Source organism: Equus caballus, chromosome 16, assembly GCF_041296265.1.
Source record: "Equus caballus isolate H_3958 breed thoroughbred chromosome 16, TB-T2T, whole genome shotgun sequence".
In the NCBI taxonomy this organism is placed as follows: Eukaryota; Metazoa; Chordata; class Mammalia; order Perissodactyla; family Equidae; genus Equus; species Equus caballus.
In genome coordinates, this window is record NC_091699.1 from 86,626,010 (window position 1) to 86,642,214 (window position 16,205).

At 40.8% G+C, this 16,205-nt stretch overlaps 1 protein-coding gene across 1 annotated transcript in view; it reads left to right on the forward strand.

Annotated features, from left to right (window-relative positions):
• Positions 1–829: 829 nt before the first annotated feature.
• The window catches only part of SLC25A36 (solute carrier family 25 member 36), a 34,487-nt gene continuing 19,111 nt past the window's right edge, over positions 830–16,205 (forward strand). The window contains exons 1-3 of the mRNA XM_023621019.2: positions 830–1,364; positions 13,906–14,070; positions 16,114–16,191. Of these exons, the coding sequence (XP_023476787.1) occupies positions 1,030–1,364; positions 13,906–14,070; positions 16,114–16,191 (578 nt within the window). The 5' untranslated portion in view covers positions 830–1,029. The remainder of the gene's footprint in view (positions 1,365–13,905; positions 14,071–16,113; positions 16,192–16,205) is intronic.

A 16,205-nucleotide genomic window follows, 5' to 3' on the forward strand; every position in this document is an offset into this window, starting at 1 on the left:
ATAGAGAGCTGAGGCAATTAGGGAGGACTTCATGAAGGAAGTGGCCCTGGAAGGAAAGAAGAGTAGGCCCTGGAGGGCCTTGCAGGTGGAATGGAAGTTACCAAAGAGGTGGGAAATATGAACATGTGTTCAATGTGGGTGATGAGTAAAGAATATGTGTTGTATTATTTTCTGTACTTTTCTGCACCTTAGAAATAAATTACTAATTAACAAAAGTTTAAAATATTTAATCACCATGTTCTGGAGAAATATTATTTCCTTCTTATGTATACATATGAGAAACATTTGCTGGTTAGAAGAACGAGTAAATGCTAGTTTTCTTTATTCTTTCTAAAATACACCTTAGTGTTTTAACTTTATTTTCCTGTTTTAGTGACTACACCTCGGAGATTTTCTTCCACGTGGCCCCACCCCACCCCTTGTCGTATTTGCATAACATTCCATAGTAGGAGTGTTCTATGATTTATTTCTCCATTCTCCGACTGATCCTATTTTCCGCTATTACAAGCACTGTTTGTAAACATTGCACTGTTGTTGGCGATGCTGTACGAGCATGCTGCGCAAGGCTTTTCAAGCATCCAGCGTTCCTCTGAGGTAGATAGCAGGAAGCGGAAATGCTGGGTCATAAACTCAATTTTTAAAAAGTGAATCCAACGGGGTAAATGGGAAATCTCTGTACCTCCCTCCCAATTTTGTTGTAAACCTAACACTGCTCTAAAAGAATAGTCTTTTTTTAAGAAAAGTACATGGGAGACTGGGCACGCTCGCGCCCCCTTGCTCGCGTACCCGGAATCCAGGCGGTTTCTCACGTGGTCGGGGCCGGGCACGCGCGCTCCGGGCGGGCGCCCGCGGGTCCCTGCAGGCCGAGGCAGCCGGGCCGGCGCGCGGGCGAGGTGCGAGGGCACGGCGACCTACTACCGTCCGGGCACGCGCTCGGGCCGCGCCTCGCCAGCCCCTTTCATTGAGAAACCCCTTAGCGATCACGTGAAAGAGGCATGCGAGCCTCGTGACGTCACGCCGCGCGGACCAATGGGAGCCTCTGTTTATGTCGGGGGTCACCGGAATATTCCTGCCCCCGCGCCGCCTCCCTCCGCCGCCGCGCCGCTCCCGCTGCGGTCACAGCGCCGAGCGAGGGCGGCAGGCGGCGCGGCTGCAGCGCCGCGGGGAGGGCCGCGCCGGTGGCGTCTGCAGCCGCGTGTCCGCCGCTCCCCTCGCCGTCCCTGGGGCGCTGTGCGGCCCCCGTCGGGGACCGAAGCCGCCGGCCGTCGCGGGCGGCCGGATCCGCGTCCCGCCTCAGCGCCCGGAGGACATGCGGGAGAGAGAATGAGCCAGAGGGACACGCTGGTGCATCTGTTTGCCGGGGGGTACGCTCCGGGCGGCGCGTGCGGAGGCGGAGGCCGGAGCCGGAGCTCGGGCGGGCGGGCGGCGGGGTGAGGCGGCTCCGCCCGGGGCGCCGGGAGGGGGAGGGCCTCGGCTCGCGGGGGAGGCGGCGGGGCTGAGGCCAGGCGAGGAGGATCGGGAGGAGGAAGCCGGGGCGGGGCGGGAGGCTTCGGGCCGGCCCCGCGGGCCTGGGGAGCGGCGGGCCGGCTGGGGTCGGCGCGGCCCCGGGGCTCTGCGGGCCCGGGCCGCGCGCCTCGGCCTGGCGGGGTGGGGGCCGCGGGCCGCGTGCGGAGCGTGGCTGTGGGCCTCGCGCCGGTCCTCGGCCGGGACACGGGGCGGGAAGCGCGGAGGCCGAGGACAAAATGGGCGCCGTGCCGCCGCCTCCCCTGCTGGCCGCGCGGGCCCGGGGTCTCCGCACGTCGCTCCCGCCCCGTCGCACCGCGGGCGGCCGGTTTCCGGGTCCCGCTCGGCTCGGTGGGCCTTCCGGCACCGGCGGGGAGGGTTCGGGGGTCTCTCGCCCGCGGTCATTGGGGGCCCGGCGAGCTCTCGGAAGGTTTCCTGCCCCAACCCTTCCAGCTTGGGAGACGTGGTGCAAAGCAGCAGTGCCTTCGGATTCAGACTCTCTTCCTGAAAACCAGTCCTCTTACCCGCTGCTTCTCAAAGGAGAAGGTCGGGGGTAGGGAGAGGTCAAATGCTCTGGAAATAGTTACTCTTTGTACGAGGTTAGGACTAAGCCTAATGTCCTCGTTCGCTGGTTGCCAACCTGAGTGCCACAGATATTTTGTTGAGCCCGTTTGGGCTCAGACCATTTTAAACTTGTTCCTTCTGAGTTATTTGGAGAACCATTGCAATTTTGAGTTATTTCTTATATCTGGGATATAAAGAGTGTTATCAAAAATGGCTACGATGAATTGTGCTGAAGCTGTTTTCTGCCTATATGACCATATAAAGTCACATCCCGTAAGCCGTACAGTTTGTTTTTTAAATGAACCACTTTAAGAATTTCAAAGTGATAGATACGCGGTCTATTCATAATGTCTTGGTTTGAGTTGGATATATGGACTCTATTGCCAACGATGGCAGTACTTGCCTTGGTTTGGCGCATTCATTCAGCATTTACTGTACGCCAGTTATGGGCAGCCGCTGTTCTGGTCTAAAAGCAATATTTTTCTTCTAATCTGTGAGACTCAGTTTAGGCAAAATTTGCTTTCAGTATTTCTGGTTCGTTTACCAATAATCTTGGCGAATTAACTCATTTTTAAAAAACCATTACCCATATAGATATTCGTGTAAAGATGTCCTGTTATGCAAATAATTGTATTCCCTCGTGTAATTTTATCGTTAGGTAACGCCTGAAAGTTAGGAAACCACACATCTACTTTTGGCCACTGTTTCGATTAGTGTAAAATGAACAAACCTTTTGATTTTAATTGTGTCGTCTGTAAAGTGAGGAAGTTGTACTCTGTGATCTCTAAGGCCCTAACGTTTGTTTTTTCTTTTAAAGATTGGCACCTGAGCTAACAACTGTTGCCAATCTTCCCCCCCCCCCCCGTTTTTTCTCTCCAAATCCCCCCAGTATATAGTTGTGTATTTTAGTTGTGGTCCTTCTAGTTGTGGCACATGGGACGCTGCCTCAACATGGCCTGATGAGCGGTGCCATGGCCGCACCCAGGATCCAAACCCTCGGCCCCCAAAAGCGGAGCGTGGGAACTTAACCGCTCGGCCATGGGCCGACCCCTAGGTCCTAACATTTCTGTTATTCTGCATTCAAGATTCATACATGGTATCAAGTTTTGTTAAAAGTAGGGCAGATTTATTTAAAATGTTCCCTTGATTGCACTAATTTCCCAGTTAGGATTAGGATCATCTTTCACTTTGTTGTAAAGGCCCTTCTGGTTAGCTTTTTCTTTAAGAACAAGAATGGAGAGTTTTTGCAGCATCTAAACACAAATAGATTTAGAAATGCCGGCCTCCCCCACCCCCCCCCAAAAAAGGACCTAGCCCGTGAAGGTTGTTTAGGGTATTAAGTGAGGTGCTAGGAGGTAGAGCTTGGCGCAAGATAGCTGTTCAACCCTTGTAAATTTCCTTCCTTTGCATCTTGTCTTGATTTTACATTTATATGAGGTTGCATAAGTCACTTCAATAAAACCTCGTTTATCTTTTTTAGAGAAACATTAGCACTAGGAAAGGTGATAAAGATCATCTGATTCAACCCCTTCAAAATATGGAAAAATACTGAGGTGTAAAAAATTGACTGACCCAAGGTCAGGCAGTTTTTCTTACATGTTTAATGAGAGGTAAATAATCTCTACAGATTCTTCCAGCTCTTTATTATATAAAATCAGTTCTGTAGAATATTCTGGAAGTCTCTGTACTGAGCATTTTGGAAATGGAAAGTGGGCTATGTTGGTAACATTGTTCTAAATTGAAGATGTCTAATTTTTTGTGTCTCAAAGTTGTTTAGGCAATCATTTTTAGGACATTCTTCATAGAAAACTAGATTCCATTATTTTTTATCCTGATAGAATTATGTAAATTGGAAGTTAGGAAATTTATGTTTTACTTTAATGAATTAGGTAGAGAAAAGGAGCGACATGCTTTTATTAGCTGTTGTGCCTGAGCTATGCCACACAGGTATTATTTGGAGGAAGTTATGAAAACTCAATGTACTTTGAAAGAACCGAGTAACCTTTCACAGTGGCATTTAATCTGAGGCAAAAAATTAGCTGAATATGGAGCTTTTGGGGTTTTTTTCCTAATGATTATAATTGTCAAGTTTGTGTTTATCAGGATCTCAGAGAGATTTCTAATAGCGTAGTAGATGTATTATTAAATCAGGAACATTTTGATAATACAGCTGCTGGACCTTGGTTCTGGGTGACATATTCACATGCATAACTTGTGCCGTCTTTAAGACATCCTTTGATCCCGTTGTGTTTTTGCCACAGTTAATATTCAGAGTTTGTAAGGTTGTTGGTTAGGTTAATTGAGTTATGGAGGCCACTCATGGCAGCCTGTAAAAAGGATCTAAAGAAGATTTAATTTTAGTTGTACTTTTGATAACACTACAGGTGTGTATATGAAGATATAAGCGATGTGAAATACAGTTTTAAATTCTTTAATAGAACTATACGTTGTCTAGTTTTGTGTTAGCTGCATATGCCCGCCAAGAGGCACTTTGCTTTTTCTCTTCTATTTGAGAGAGAGATTGGCTTAAATGGGAGGAATAAACCTTCAACCTTCAAGTGGATGAATTTTTTTCTGTGTGGCTCCTATGACAGTAAGAGCTTAATAGTATAGCTAGTAGTATCTCAGATTATATAAGAAACTTTATTTTGATATCCTGGAATTAATTAGTTCATTCATTTCCTAAACTATTTATTCATTTATTCAGTAAGAAACTCCCATTTGGGTGTCAGATGTGTTGATTCTGCAGACATTTTATTGTAATGATATTTGTTAAATAACTTCACCTGTTTCCTCATAAGACCAGGGTAGAAGTAGAATACTTAATAGTATAATTAATGTGGTTTATTTCTACTTTACTCTGTATTTTTTATTAGGCTTATTTCTATAATTTTCACCGCCTTTTCTTTTCCTTCTTTTTTTCCTTGTAAAAATGTGTTCTTTCATTCTTACTAATACACAAGGAAGACTAAAGGAAGTTTCTTATCATAATGTAGAATATTCTCAAAGAAACTATTTTCGTGTAACTGGATTAGTGTAGTACAGCAGTGTGGGTCAGGGACCCTTGGAAGTTACCAAGACCCTTTCAGTGATGGTAGCGGTTAAAGCGATTTTCATAAAAATACGAAGACATTATGTACCTTTTCACCGTGTTGACATTGGTACTAATGGTGCAAAAGCAGTGATGGGTAAAACTGCTGATGTTTTAGCATGCATCAAGGCGACGTCACCAGACTGTACTAGTTAGTAGTCACTGGCACTTGCAATTTAAAAATGTTCTTGAGGGGCCAGCCCAGTGGCTCAGTGGTTAATTGCACACATTCCGCTTCTCGGCAGCCCGGGGTTTGCCGGTTCGGATCCCAGGTGGGGACATGGCACCGTTTGTCAAGCCATGCTGTGCCAGGCGTCCCACATATAAAGCAGAGGAAGATGGGCATGGATGTTAGCTCAGGTCCAGTCTTCCTCAGCAAAACGTGGAGGATTGGCACCAGATGTTAGCCCAGGGCTAATCTTCCTCAAACAAACAAACAAAAAATAAATAAATAAAAATGTTCTTGAGGAAGTAAAAATTAGTAATTTTATTAAATCTTGACCCTTGAGTACACATCTTTACTTCATATTCTGTGTGACAGTACGGGAAATAGCATAATGTACTTCTGCATACCAAAGTGCTTCTGCAGTTGTTTCAGTCTCAAGCTGAACCAGCCTGTTTTTTCATGAGAACCCTTCTTGAAAGAATGATTAATAGACAGACGTTTCAGACTTGAATATTTGGCAGACTTTTCCTCAAAAAATGAATAAAGTGAGACTGTTGGTTCAAGGAAAACCACTGATAGCGTTTGCTGCCGTGATAAAATTCGGGTTTTCAAGCAAAAACTAGGATTTTTGAAATCTTGGATCGACAGGAATTTCTTTAAAATGTATCAACATTAGGAAGACTTGTATAACCCAGTGATCCAGTATTTTTCAGATGAGCAACGCGTGATGTTATGGAGTCATGCATGAGTAAAAGATTCAGAATGTAAGATAGACCAGTGGATTTTTGTGTGTAAGAGGAAGATTAGCCCTGAGCTAACATCCGCCACCAGTCCTCCTCTTTTTGCTGAGGAAGACTGGCCCTGCCCATCTTCCTCTACTTTATATGTGGGACGCCTGCCACAGCATGGCTTGACCAGCAGCAGGTAGGTCCATGCCCGGGATCTGAACCGCCAAACCCTGGGCCACTGGGGAAGAGGGTGCAAACTTAACCGCTGCACCACCAGCCAGCCCCAGACCTGTGGGTTTTAATGTAACAATATGAAAAGTTTATTGGTGTAATTCAGACTCCATATTACAACTAGACTTTAAAAACTTACCGCTTCTCCAGTGTTAATGTAGTATCGAAGAATATACACAATTATCTGGGAAAAGGGGATTGAATTGTCATACTAAAGTAAATTATATCATTAATTAGAAGATGTTCAGTGCTATGGAGAAAGAGTGGAGCAGGATAAAGGGAAATAGTGGCAGTGCACTGTAGTTCTAAATAGAAGGTGGTGATGAGTTTGATTGAGAAGGTGACGTTTGAGCAGAGACCTGGAGGGGGAGAGTTCCGAAGGCGCATGTGGTGAAAAGAGCCGAGGGTAGCACAGGAATGAGGCAAGCATAGCCACAGTAGTCGAGCCTTGTTCGGCCATGAAAGGACTTTGGCTTTTTCTGAAATGGGAGGAGTCATTGCAGGAGTTTTAAAGGCTAACTCTGGTCACCATGATTAGAATAGACTATACATGGGGCAAGGGCAGAAGTAGGGAGATGATTCAGCTATTGCAGTAATCAAAATGAGAGAGTGATCGTTCAGAGCAGGTTGGAAGTAGTGGAGGTAACAGTAGTTCACAGCAGGTTGTGATGTATTGGATGTAGAGTGTGAAGAAGAGTCAGGAATAACTCCAGGATTTTTAGTTTGGGAACCTGGCGGGATGGAATTGCTGTTAACTGAGATAGGCGGTTCGCACATGGCACCGGGTTGGGCTAAGGGAAGACCAGTAGTTGCATTTTAGATGCTAAGTTTGAGAACATTTAACGAAAGAGTAGAATAGAAAATCAGCAGTGTGTTGCGTCTAATAAGGGTAAATATTGTTCTGTGAAATGTTTTGCATGTGGGCATACTGCATCTTGATGTAAAATATTTATAGTGGGTTGAAGTCAAACATTTAAAAGCCACTGATGAAAAGGAGGGAAAGAGTTGGACTAAGAATCAGGAGATATGGTCTGTTCGTTAAGTAACTGGCTGTCAACCTGGAGCACACAGTTTTCCCTTGCAGAACTTTTGTTTCCTCACGTACAAAATAAGGACGTTGGACCAGATAATACACTGTCTGCTACCTCTTAAATCTTAAGATACCAAATACTACAGTGTTAATCCACTCATTCCACACCTGAGTGCTTGCTGTGTCACAGGCATTATCAAAGGTGCTTGGGTTATATAGTAGTGGATAGAAATTGCAGCCTTTCTGATGCTTATGTTCCAGCATAAGGGGACACAAGATAATAAAATATTTACCGTGTTAAGTGACAGTATGTGTTTTAGAGAAGAATAACGCAAGGAAGGTGGATAAAGAGTTGGTGGGTGTAATTTTGTATGTGGTGATCAGAGAGAACGTTACTGAAAAGTGGCAACTGAGCAAAGATAAGGAGGTGAGGTAGTAACCTATTCCCATGTTTGAGTCACGACTGTTGCAGATAGAGGGAACAGCAAGAACAAAGGTCTTGAAGCAGGGGCGTGCTTGGTGTATTAAACTCTAATAATTAGAGTTACAGCAGAGTCCAGTGTCGCTGGAGCAGAGTGAGTGAGGTGGGTAGTAGATGACGTTGGAGGGACCAGGGAAGAGCAGGTTGTGTGAGATCTTGTAGGACATTGTGAGGACTTTGGCTTTTATGCGAATGACATAGAAGCCTTTGGAAAGCTTTGAACAGAGGAGTGACTTGATCTAAGTTTTTAATACAACCACTGTATTGAAGATTGATTGGAGGAGGTGGGGCAAGGGTAGAAGCAAGGAGACACAAATTAGGAGGTTACTGCAGAAACCTCAATAAGATATAGTGGCCTAGACCAGGGTGGAGATGATGATAAGTGGTCAAGATTCTAGAGAGTCGTCACGGCTATTTTGGAGTTCTGAGTCAAAGACACTTGCACACTATACATGTCATTTTTTTCATGGGGTCCAGTGGATCCCAGAAAGGTCAACTACATTCTCCAGTTAAAAACCCTCGTGGGGGCCCGGCCCAGTGGCACAGCAGTTAAGTTCGCACATTCCACTTAAGCGGCCTGGGGTTCACCGGTTCAGATCCCAGGTGTGGACATGGCACCGTGCGTCAAGCCATGCTGTGACAGGCGTCCCACATGTAAAAAGTAGAGGAAGATGGGCATAGATGTTAGCTCAGGGCCAGTCTTCCTCAGCAAAAAGAGGAGGATTGGCAGCAGGTGTTAGCTCCGGGCTGATCTTCCTCAAAACAAAACCCTGCTGTTTTTTCAAAATACTTCTAAAATTTTGATTAAAATTAATTTGAAAATTAAAAAATTCATGCATGTGATTAAAAAAAAGCTGCTGAAAGATAATCAGTATTCACCAGCACCCCTCCCCATGTCTCCTTCCTAGTGGGAGCTTCCTGTAAGTCCTAGCTATTTCTTTTGGCATTTTCCTTCATCCTTTTTGTTTTGGTAGATGAAGATTTAGTTAAACCACTCCCTGTTTCCCCCTTTCCATCCTCTCAATATATAGTTAATTATAGCACAATTTTTTGTTAAATCAGTAGTCAGTGCTTACCTTATTGTAACAATATAAACATTGTTCATAGCAAAGCTAAATTGTATATTGTGTTGACCTTTTCTTTCTTGAATAACTTCATTTTTCCCACCTGGAGTTAATAATTGCCCCAAGTTTTAAAACATTGGCGTAGTTACTAGAGCACCGTACTTGAGTATTTGTTTTCATGTGGTCATATACATTCATCTATGAGCCTTTTTTTCCTGGAAGTCTTCATCCTTCTAAACTGTGTCATCCTCATCCTGTCAGGACTAGTTATTTTCTAATACTGACATTTCACTATCATTGTAAGACTGCTTTCTCCCTCTCCTAGGTTATTTTGCTCCTACATTCAGTTCCCTCCCCCTGACCCCAACCCCATTTTGTTGAGATATAATTGACATTTAGCATTGTGTTAGTTTTAAGTGTATAGCGTAATGATTTAATCTATTCCCTCCTCTTTTTTAGTTTACGCCCTTAATTTGTAGAACACATCCTTTGGTAGCTGTGTATGAAAGGGTACAAGGTAGCAAATTTCTGGGACTGTCTCTCTGTCTGCAAGTATATTTATTTTATCTACTTGATAGTTTGGTTTGGTATAGAATTCTAGAATAAGAACTTTTCTGCTCTCGTTAAGTCTGATGGCTTTTCGGACTTTTCCTATGTATGTGACCTGTTGCTCTTTCTGGAAGTTGATGAGATCTTTGTCTTCAGTAGTTTAAAAGATTGCAGTTAAGTGCAACTTGGTGTGGGGCTTTTTGCTTCTATTGTGCCTGTTAAACCTAAACTCGGAGATTGAGTTCATGTTCTTCAGAGAATTCGGCTTCTACCCTGGAGTATAGTTTTACCCACTGTGTGTGTTGGGGAGGCATGGGGAGTTGTAGTTACCACCTGGGTATCCTACCTTTGCTATATAGCTTTTCTATATCAGCCAGCCCTTTGCCTCACTTCAATCTTGAGCACCTGGTGCCCTTAATCATTAGGACCCTAAGGGATTCTACAGGACAAAACTGTTTGCTTCTCTTTGGTGTTTCCCTCTGCAAGCCTTTCTTCCTCTTTGCTCAATCACTTACCCTTCCCATTTGTTTCAGTGCTTGAAATCTTGTGTCTGTTAATTTCTCCTCTGGCTCTGTTTTTGTCACATATTCCTTTACACAGTGAGATTTTTGACAGGAGAGGAGATAAATCGAATGTAGTTAATCCTGTTTCCTAAGTATAGATTTTAAATGTTTATTGACAGCAGTAGTTTTGTTCTCTAATGATTTCAATGTGCATGATAATTTCTTTAAAATGATTTAAGATAAAAGCAGCATGAAAAATATCAGAGTGTCACCCCTCTACTGCGTATCTATTGCGTTTTATAATGTAAAGCTGCTTCAGGACAGCCGAAGCGCTTGTGTGTACATCCACTTACAGCACGCCCCAGCTCTGTACAATTGAGAGTCTCATTATCTATTTTACTTGTGGAATTTTTTTTTTAGAAATCATTGTACGGCCATCTGTCACTTAACGATGGGGATACATTCTGAGAAGTGCGTTGTTAGGCAATTTCTTCACTGTGCAAACATCACACCGTGTGCTTAGACAAACCTAGATGGTATACCCGCTACACACCTAGGCTGTAGGGTGCTCATCTTATGGGACCACTGTCATATATGTGGTCTGTTGTTGACTGAAACGTCGTTATGCAGTGCATGTCTCTATGTATCTTGTCTGTGGTCTGGCCATAAAGTATTTGTAGTAGTTCTATTGCAAAGTTTTAATTGTCATTATGAATAACAGACACTGATAAACTTCAGTAGCCAATATTTATTGAGTACTTTCTGTGCCACATCACAAAATACTTTACATGGGTTCTATCACACATCATCTTTACAGACTTGTTAGTCTGTAAGGCATAGATAATTGTTTTTTTCTTAGAAAGTTGTTTTCTTTGTGTAATGTGTTTATTCTTGTGGAACCAGAAGTGACTGGGTAGGAATCATGGCCTATAGGCTAACTTTGCTTTTTGTTTTTGTTTATTTTCATTATAGAAGTAATTCATGTTGGTTGTGAAGATCAAGAATTCCTTTTTTAGGTTTTACAAAATATAAAACCAAAAAAAAAATATGAATGTTTACTACAATTTTTGGGCTCGTTTGGGTTTTATGTTCATTAAGTTCGTTAATCAGCTAAGAAAACAAAACTAGGCAAATTCAAATTAAGAGCAGGTATGATTTACTGTAAATAAATCACTACTGCAGTGTGAATAGTGTGGTCTGCCACACAGGCTCTCTTGAGTTCTGCACTGTGTTTACTACAGCGTGTGCTGTGACGATGTGCGTGTCTTACCGCTTAGCCCTTGACGATTAGCATAAATAAACTTGTGGCTTCTGTTTAAGATTTTCCTTGAGGCCTTATGTCTAGTTAGGTTTTAAGCCTGTTTCGTAGCTGTTTGAAAATAATATCTGTTCCTTGTTTGAGTATAGATGTCTCTCTCGGATCTAGTTAATTTTGTTTCAAGTCTGTTATAGCGCTACTGTTTATCTAATTGATGTGTTGAGTTTTGACAATATAATTATAGTTTTGATCTTTTGGGGGCTTAGATTTTTTAAATTTCCATTTAAAACTGTAAGTAGAATTTTGGGGAAATATTAAGTTTATTGTGATTAAAAGTTCCACCTAATATAATTGTATCAACTCCAGGTAGTTCACATACTAGCATTTACTACTAGTTTTCACATATTTGGTTTTTTCCGTCAAATTTATCAAGGCATAATTTATATATAATAAAATTCACCCTTCTTAAGTGTACATTTCAGTGAGTTTTGGCAGATGTACAGGGTACTGTAATCACTACTATAGTCAGGATAAAGAACATTGCTCTTAGTCCAAGAATTCCTCCTTGGCTTTTGCAGTCAATTCCTCCTGCCTCTGCTACTTCTTGGTAACCATTGATCTCATCTCTGTTTTTCTAGTTTTGCCTTTTCCAGAATATAATAAAAATGAAAATGTCATAAAATGAAAGCCTGTGTGCCTGGCTTTTGTCAATTTTAGTATAATGCTTTTGCAATTCATCCAGATTGTTGCTGTTTATTGCAGATAAGTAATCTGTTGTATGGATGTAGCACAGTTTCTTTATCCTGCATCAGTTGATGGACATTTCGATTGTTTCCAGTTTGGGGCTGTTAGGGTAAAGCTTCTGTAACATTCATGGACAGGTATTTGTGTGGACTTACACTGTATCTGTGGATTTTTCCTGGGCGGACACCTAGGAGAGGGTTGCAGGGTTATAGGGTGGTTGTACATTTCACTTTGTAAGAAACCACCAGACTGTTTTCTTTTTCTAAACTGTTTTCTGAAATGACTGTACCATTTTGCATTCCTGCCAGCAACGTATGAGTTTCCGCTTGCTCTTTATCAGCACTTGCTATTGTCAGTTTTTAAAATTTTTGCCATTAATAGATGTGCAGTGATAGCTCATTGTGGTTTTAATTTGCATTTCCGTGATCAATGATTTTGAAAAATCTTTCCATGCTTATTTGCATCCATATATCTTTTGTTCAAGTCTTTGAGTTGTTTTTGTTATTGCATTGTGTTTCTGAATATAAGTACTTTATCAGATAAGTGTTATTTTCTCTCAGGCTGTGGCTTGTCTTTTCATTTTCTTAAGTTTCTTTCAAAGAAACCGTTTTCAGACTTTAATTTTGGTGAAATCTAGCTTATCAATTTTCTTCTTTTATGATTTATGCTTTTTTTTTTGGTTCATCTAAGAAATCTGTGCCAAACCCTGTCAAAAAGATTGTTCTCTAAATGTTTTTCTTCTAGAAGTTTTATAGTTTCATGTTTTACATTAAGGTCTATGATCCATTTTGAGCTAATTTTTAAAATATGGTATGAGCTAAGAGTCAAGTTTTGTTTTACATATGGATGTTCTCTCTTTTTAATTTGTTGTATTTTTCACTTTTATTAGTTGCATAAAGTTTGTTTCAATTTTATTGTTTTGATAGCATGTACTGTTAACATCACTATGAATTACTTTTGCTTATTTAATGATTTCTTGTCTTAAATTTTATTTGGAGTGATATTGCTGCCATGCCTGCTTTTCTTTTATTATATATTTTATATGTATACATTTTTAAGATTGTGGAGGTAGAAGTGTTTAGTATTTCTGTGGTGAGCTGCGTTTCTTTTTCTTCCTTTAACGCCCGCTTTGGAGTTCGGGTTGCCTCTGACTCAGCCTTGCTTTTCTCTTTCACTGTAGTCAGAGCTCTTCCAAGTGGTTTTCCTCTGATTAGAAAGCGGTTCTCAGGGCTCCGCTGGGTAGCTATATTAGTGCCTTAAGAGAAAAGTATTTCCCACTCTTGCGTTTAAAAAGAATAATTACTCAGCCTATTTTTATATACCTTTAAAAAGTTTAAATAATTCGTTTGTTTACAGCTTTCATTCTGTTGTCGTTTTGGTGATCAGTGTTTGTATTTAAATTGGATTCTTTGAGCTAAGCCTCTCTACTTTGCACAGATTTCCACGTCGGTCCAACAGACTGATTTTGAGACTCAAATGCCGTATTTTTTTGTAGGTGAAACACTTCTGAGTATTTGGATATTTAAAATAGGAGCCGTATGATTATCCATCAGTAGTTTATATCGTATTGCTCTGAAGACCATTTCTTGAGTTTTGAAAGATAAGAGAGGAGTTTGAGAGAGAGGATATACCTCAAATGATGGTCAAGGTTTCAATAGAGCCACAAGTAACATCTGGACAAGGAGCACCAGATAAACCCTTGGAACAGTATTTAAAGCTGTGATGTGACTCACCAGTAAATTTTAGTAACAACACCTACTGTTGGGAGTCCTTTAGCTTAATTATTCTCACTAGGTAGATATTAAGCTCAGTTCTTTTTAGCTACTGGAGGTGTTTGTATGCAGTCAAATGAATGAAACATTAAAAAAATTTCTTAGTCTTCTAAAATCAAAATTTATCTTAAATTTTAGTACCTTGGCAAAACCCCAGTTGCCCAGTTGTTTTACTTACGAATGAAGTGTAGATGCGTTTTGTTCTTGTCGGTTTTTTGTAGATGTGGAGGTACAGTGGGAGCTATTCTGACATGTCCACTGGAAGTTGTAAAAACGCGACTGCAGTCGTCGTCTGTGACGCTTTACATCTCTGAAGTTCAGCTGAGCACCATGGCTGGAGCCAGTGTCAACCGAGTAGTGTCTCCTGGACCTCTCCATTGCCTAAAGTGAGAGCACAGTATTCATGAATTTGTTTTTAGTCTGTTTGTCTTACTGATGCCCATATGTTTGTTTATATTCTGCCATACTTAGAATCTTCTGATCTGTAGCCAGACAAATTATCCATTGCGCCACTGGCCCACTATTCTATTCTGCCATATTTAAAAAGGTTTTTTACAAACTTAATGACAGAGTTACTCTGAATTATGTTTATTAGAAACGATAATCCTTAATGGAGAGAAACAATTAGTTGGATAATATAAAATGTAATATTATTTCTGAATCATATGTATTTGGGATACTTTTTAGGAATTATTAGAAATTTTAGAAGTTATTAGAATATTGGATAATCTACATTTATCCAATAGTTTTATTTTCTAAAGCTGTTGTAGGCGTTTTATTTTGGATTATTAATTTGTTTAGCTTTGAAATGTAATAGTGTTAAATGCTAACTCTTTTTGTGTTTCTAATTTTCCAAGTACTCAACACAAGTGAGTACAGCCGATTACTGGCAGTGTGTGATTTTTATATAACCTAAACATAACTGAGATTTAAAGCAGAGTTGTACTTGTTTCAGGATGGAATTCAGTGTTTGACATTTCTTGATGGTTTGAAAAAGATTTGTTTTTACGTTTTCATTGTGTTACAAATTGGATTTGAAATTTCAAAACTATTGAAGTTAGGTTTTACATGTCTAAACTTAAGTAGGTAACTGAATGCCTTGTGTGTCTGCCTTATCAGCTCACTTGGGACATAATCTATTTGAACTTAGTTCAATAGTGTTTATTTTGTAGTAGCAAATAAACTCATACTCTGTGTTTACTTTCACTACCAAAAGATTTCATCAGTCTTTTCTTTTTTCAGACTTGCCTAAGTATATGAATAGGTAGCATAAAATTGTTAACAGTTTTGGATTAAAATGCCATAATTATAGATAAATACCTCTTTTGGTTAATAGAGTACTTTAATATCATGATTTTGACATTTAGTACCACTGATTACCTCTCCTTAAAATTCTTGCTTTGACCTCTATGACAGTACTATATATTTTTTATTCTATTTTTCGATGGTTTTGCCTTCTCTGACTTTCCTCACAGGAACTTTAGGAATTCCTCTGGGCTCTGTTTTAATTTCTTAGTTTTTCAGGTTGTCTTATAGGAGTCAAGTTAACATGTTACACCTGTCACCAGTAGCAGCTGAATTCCAGGGCTGCATTCGCTTGCCTTAACACTACCTCCCATGATGTAATATCATTCCCATTGTTCCCGACTCAGAGGCTCTGTCCTAATCAATCTGTTTCATGGCTGCCTTTGCTTTTTTCCCAACATCTTTATTGAGATATAATTGGCACTTTAAACAGGTGAATTTTATGCTTTGCCAATTATAGTATTTGCTTGTTAATATGACCTGTTAAATTATTTGTTTCAATATCATTCTTTTTTTCTACAACTGAACAGCAAATTTCTCAGTGGCAGGGGCCCCACCCTTTCTTTTCTGTCTCCTTTCTCTGCTTAGTCTTTATACAGTAAGTATTCAATGTGGTAAATGTTAACTGAGTAGCGGGAGAAGTGGTAACAGGCCAACCATTATTATAGTACCTAAAGGATGTTAGGGTGATAGGTTTTTGCGGTAGCATTTCACTGGAATACTGCAGTACTGAGAGAATTGTTCAGTATCGAGGAAAGGAGCTCAAATACTAGGGGGGACATACGTTTCTAATTGGGAATTGAATTTGCTGATAAAGATAGTATGTTGGAGGAAGTTGAAGATAAGAGTCGTATGATCATATAAAAAGAAATGCAGCAATCTATATTGTTACGTCTTTAAAAGTTTTAGGAAAGGATCTGAATGGAGTTCTTTTTATCATCACTAGTAAATCTATTATCAGTCTTCAGTAATTTATGCTATGTCAAGAAAAACAAGGAAAATTGACCAGAGCAGCATAACATATTATAGTACAAACATGGGATTTAGACTCTTAAGCTTGCCATACAAATAAAGAACCAGACTTTGAAGGACATTCCTTTCTAAATAATATTTTTCTCTTTCAGGGTGATCTTGGAAAAAGAAGGACCTCGTTCATTGTTTAGAGGATTAGGCCCTAATTTAGTAGGGGTGGCCCCTTCCAGGTAAAAATAAAAAT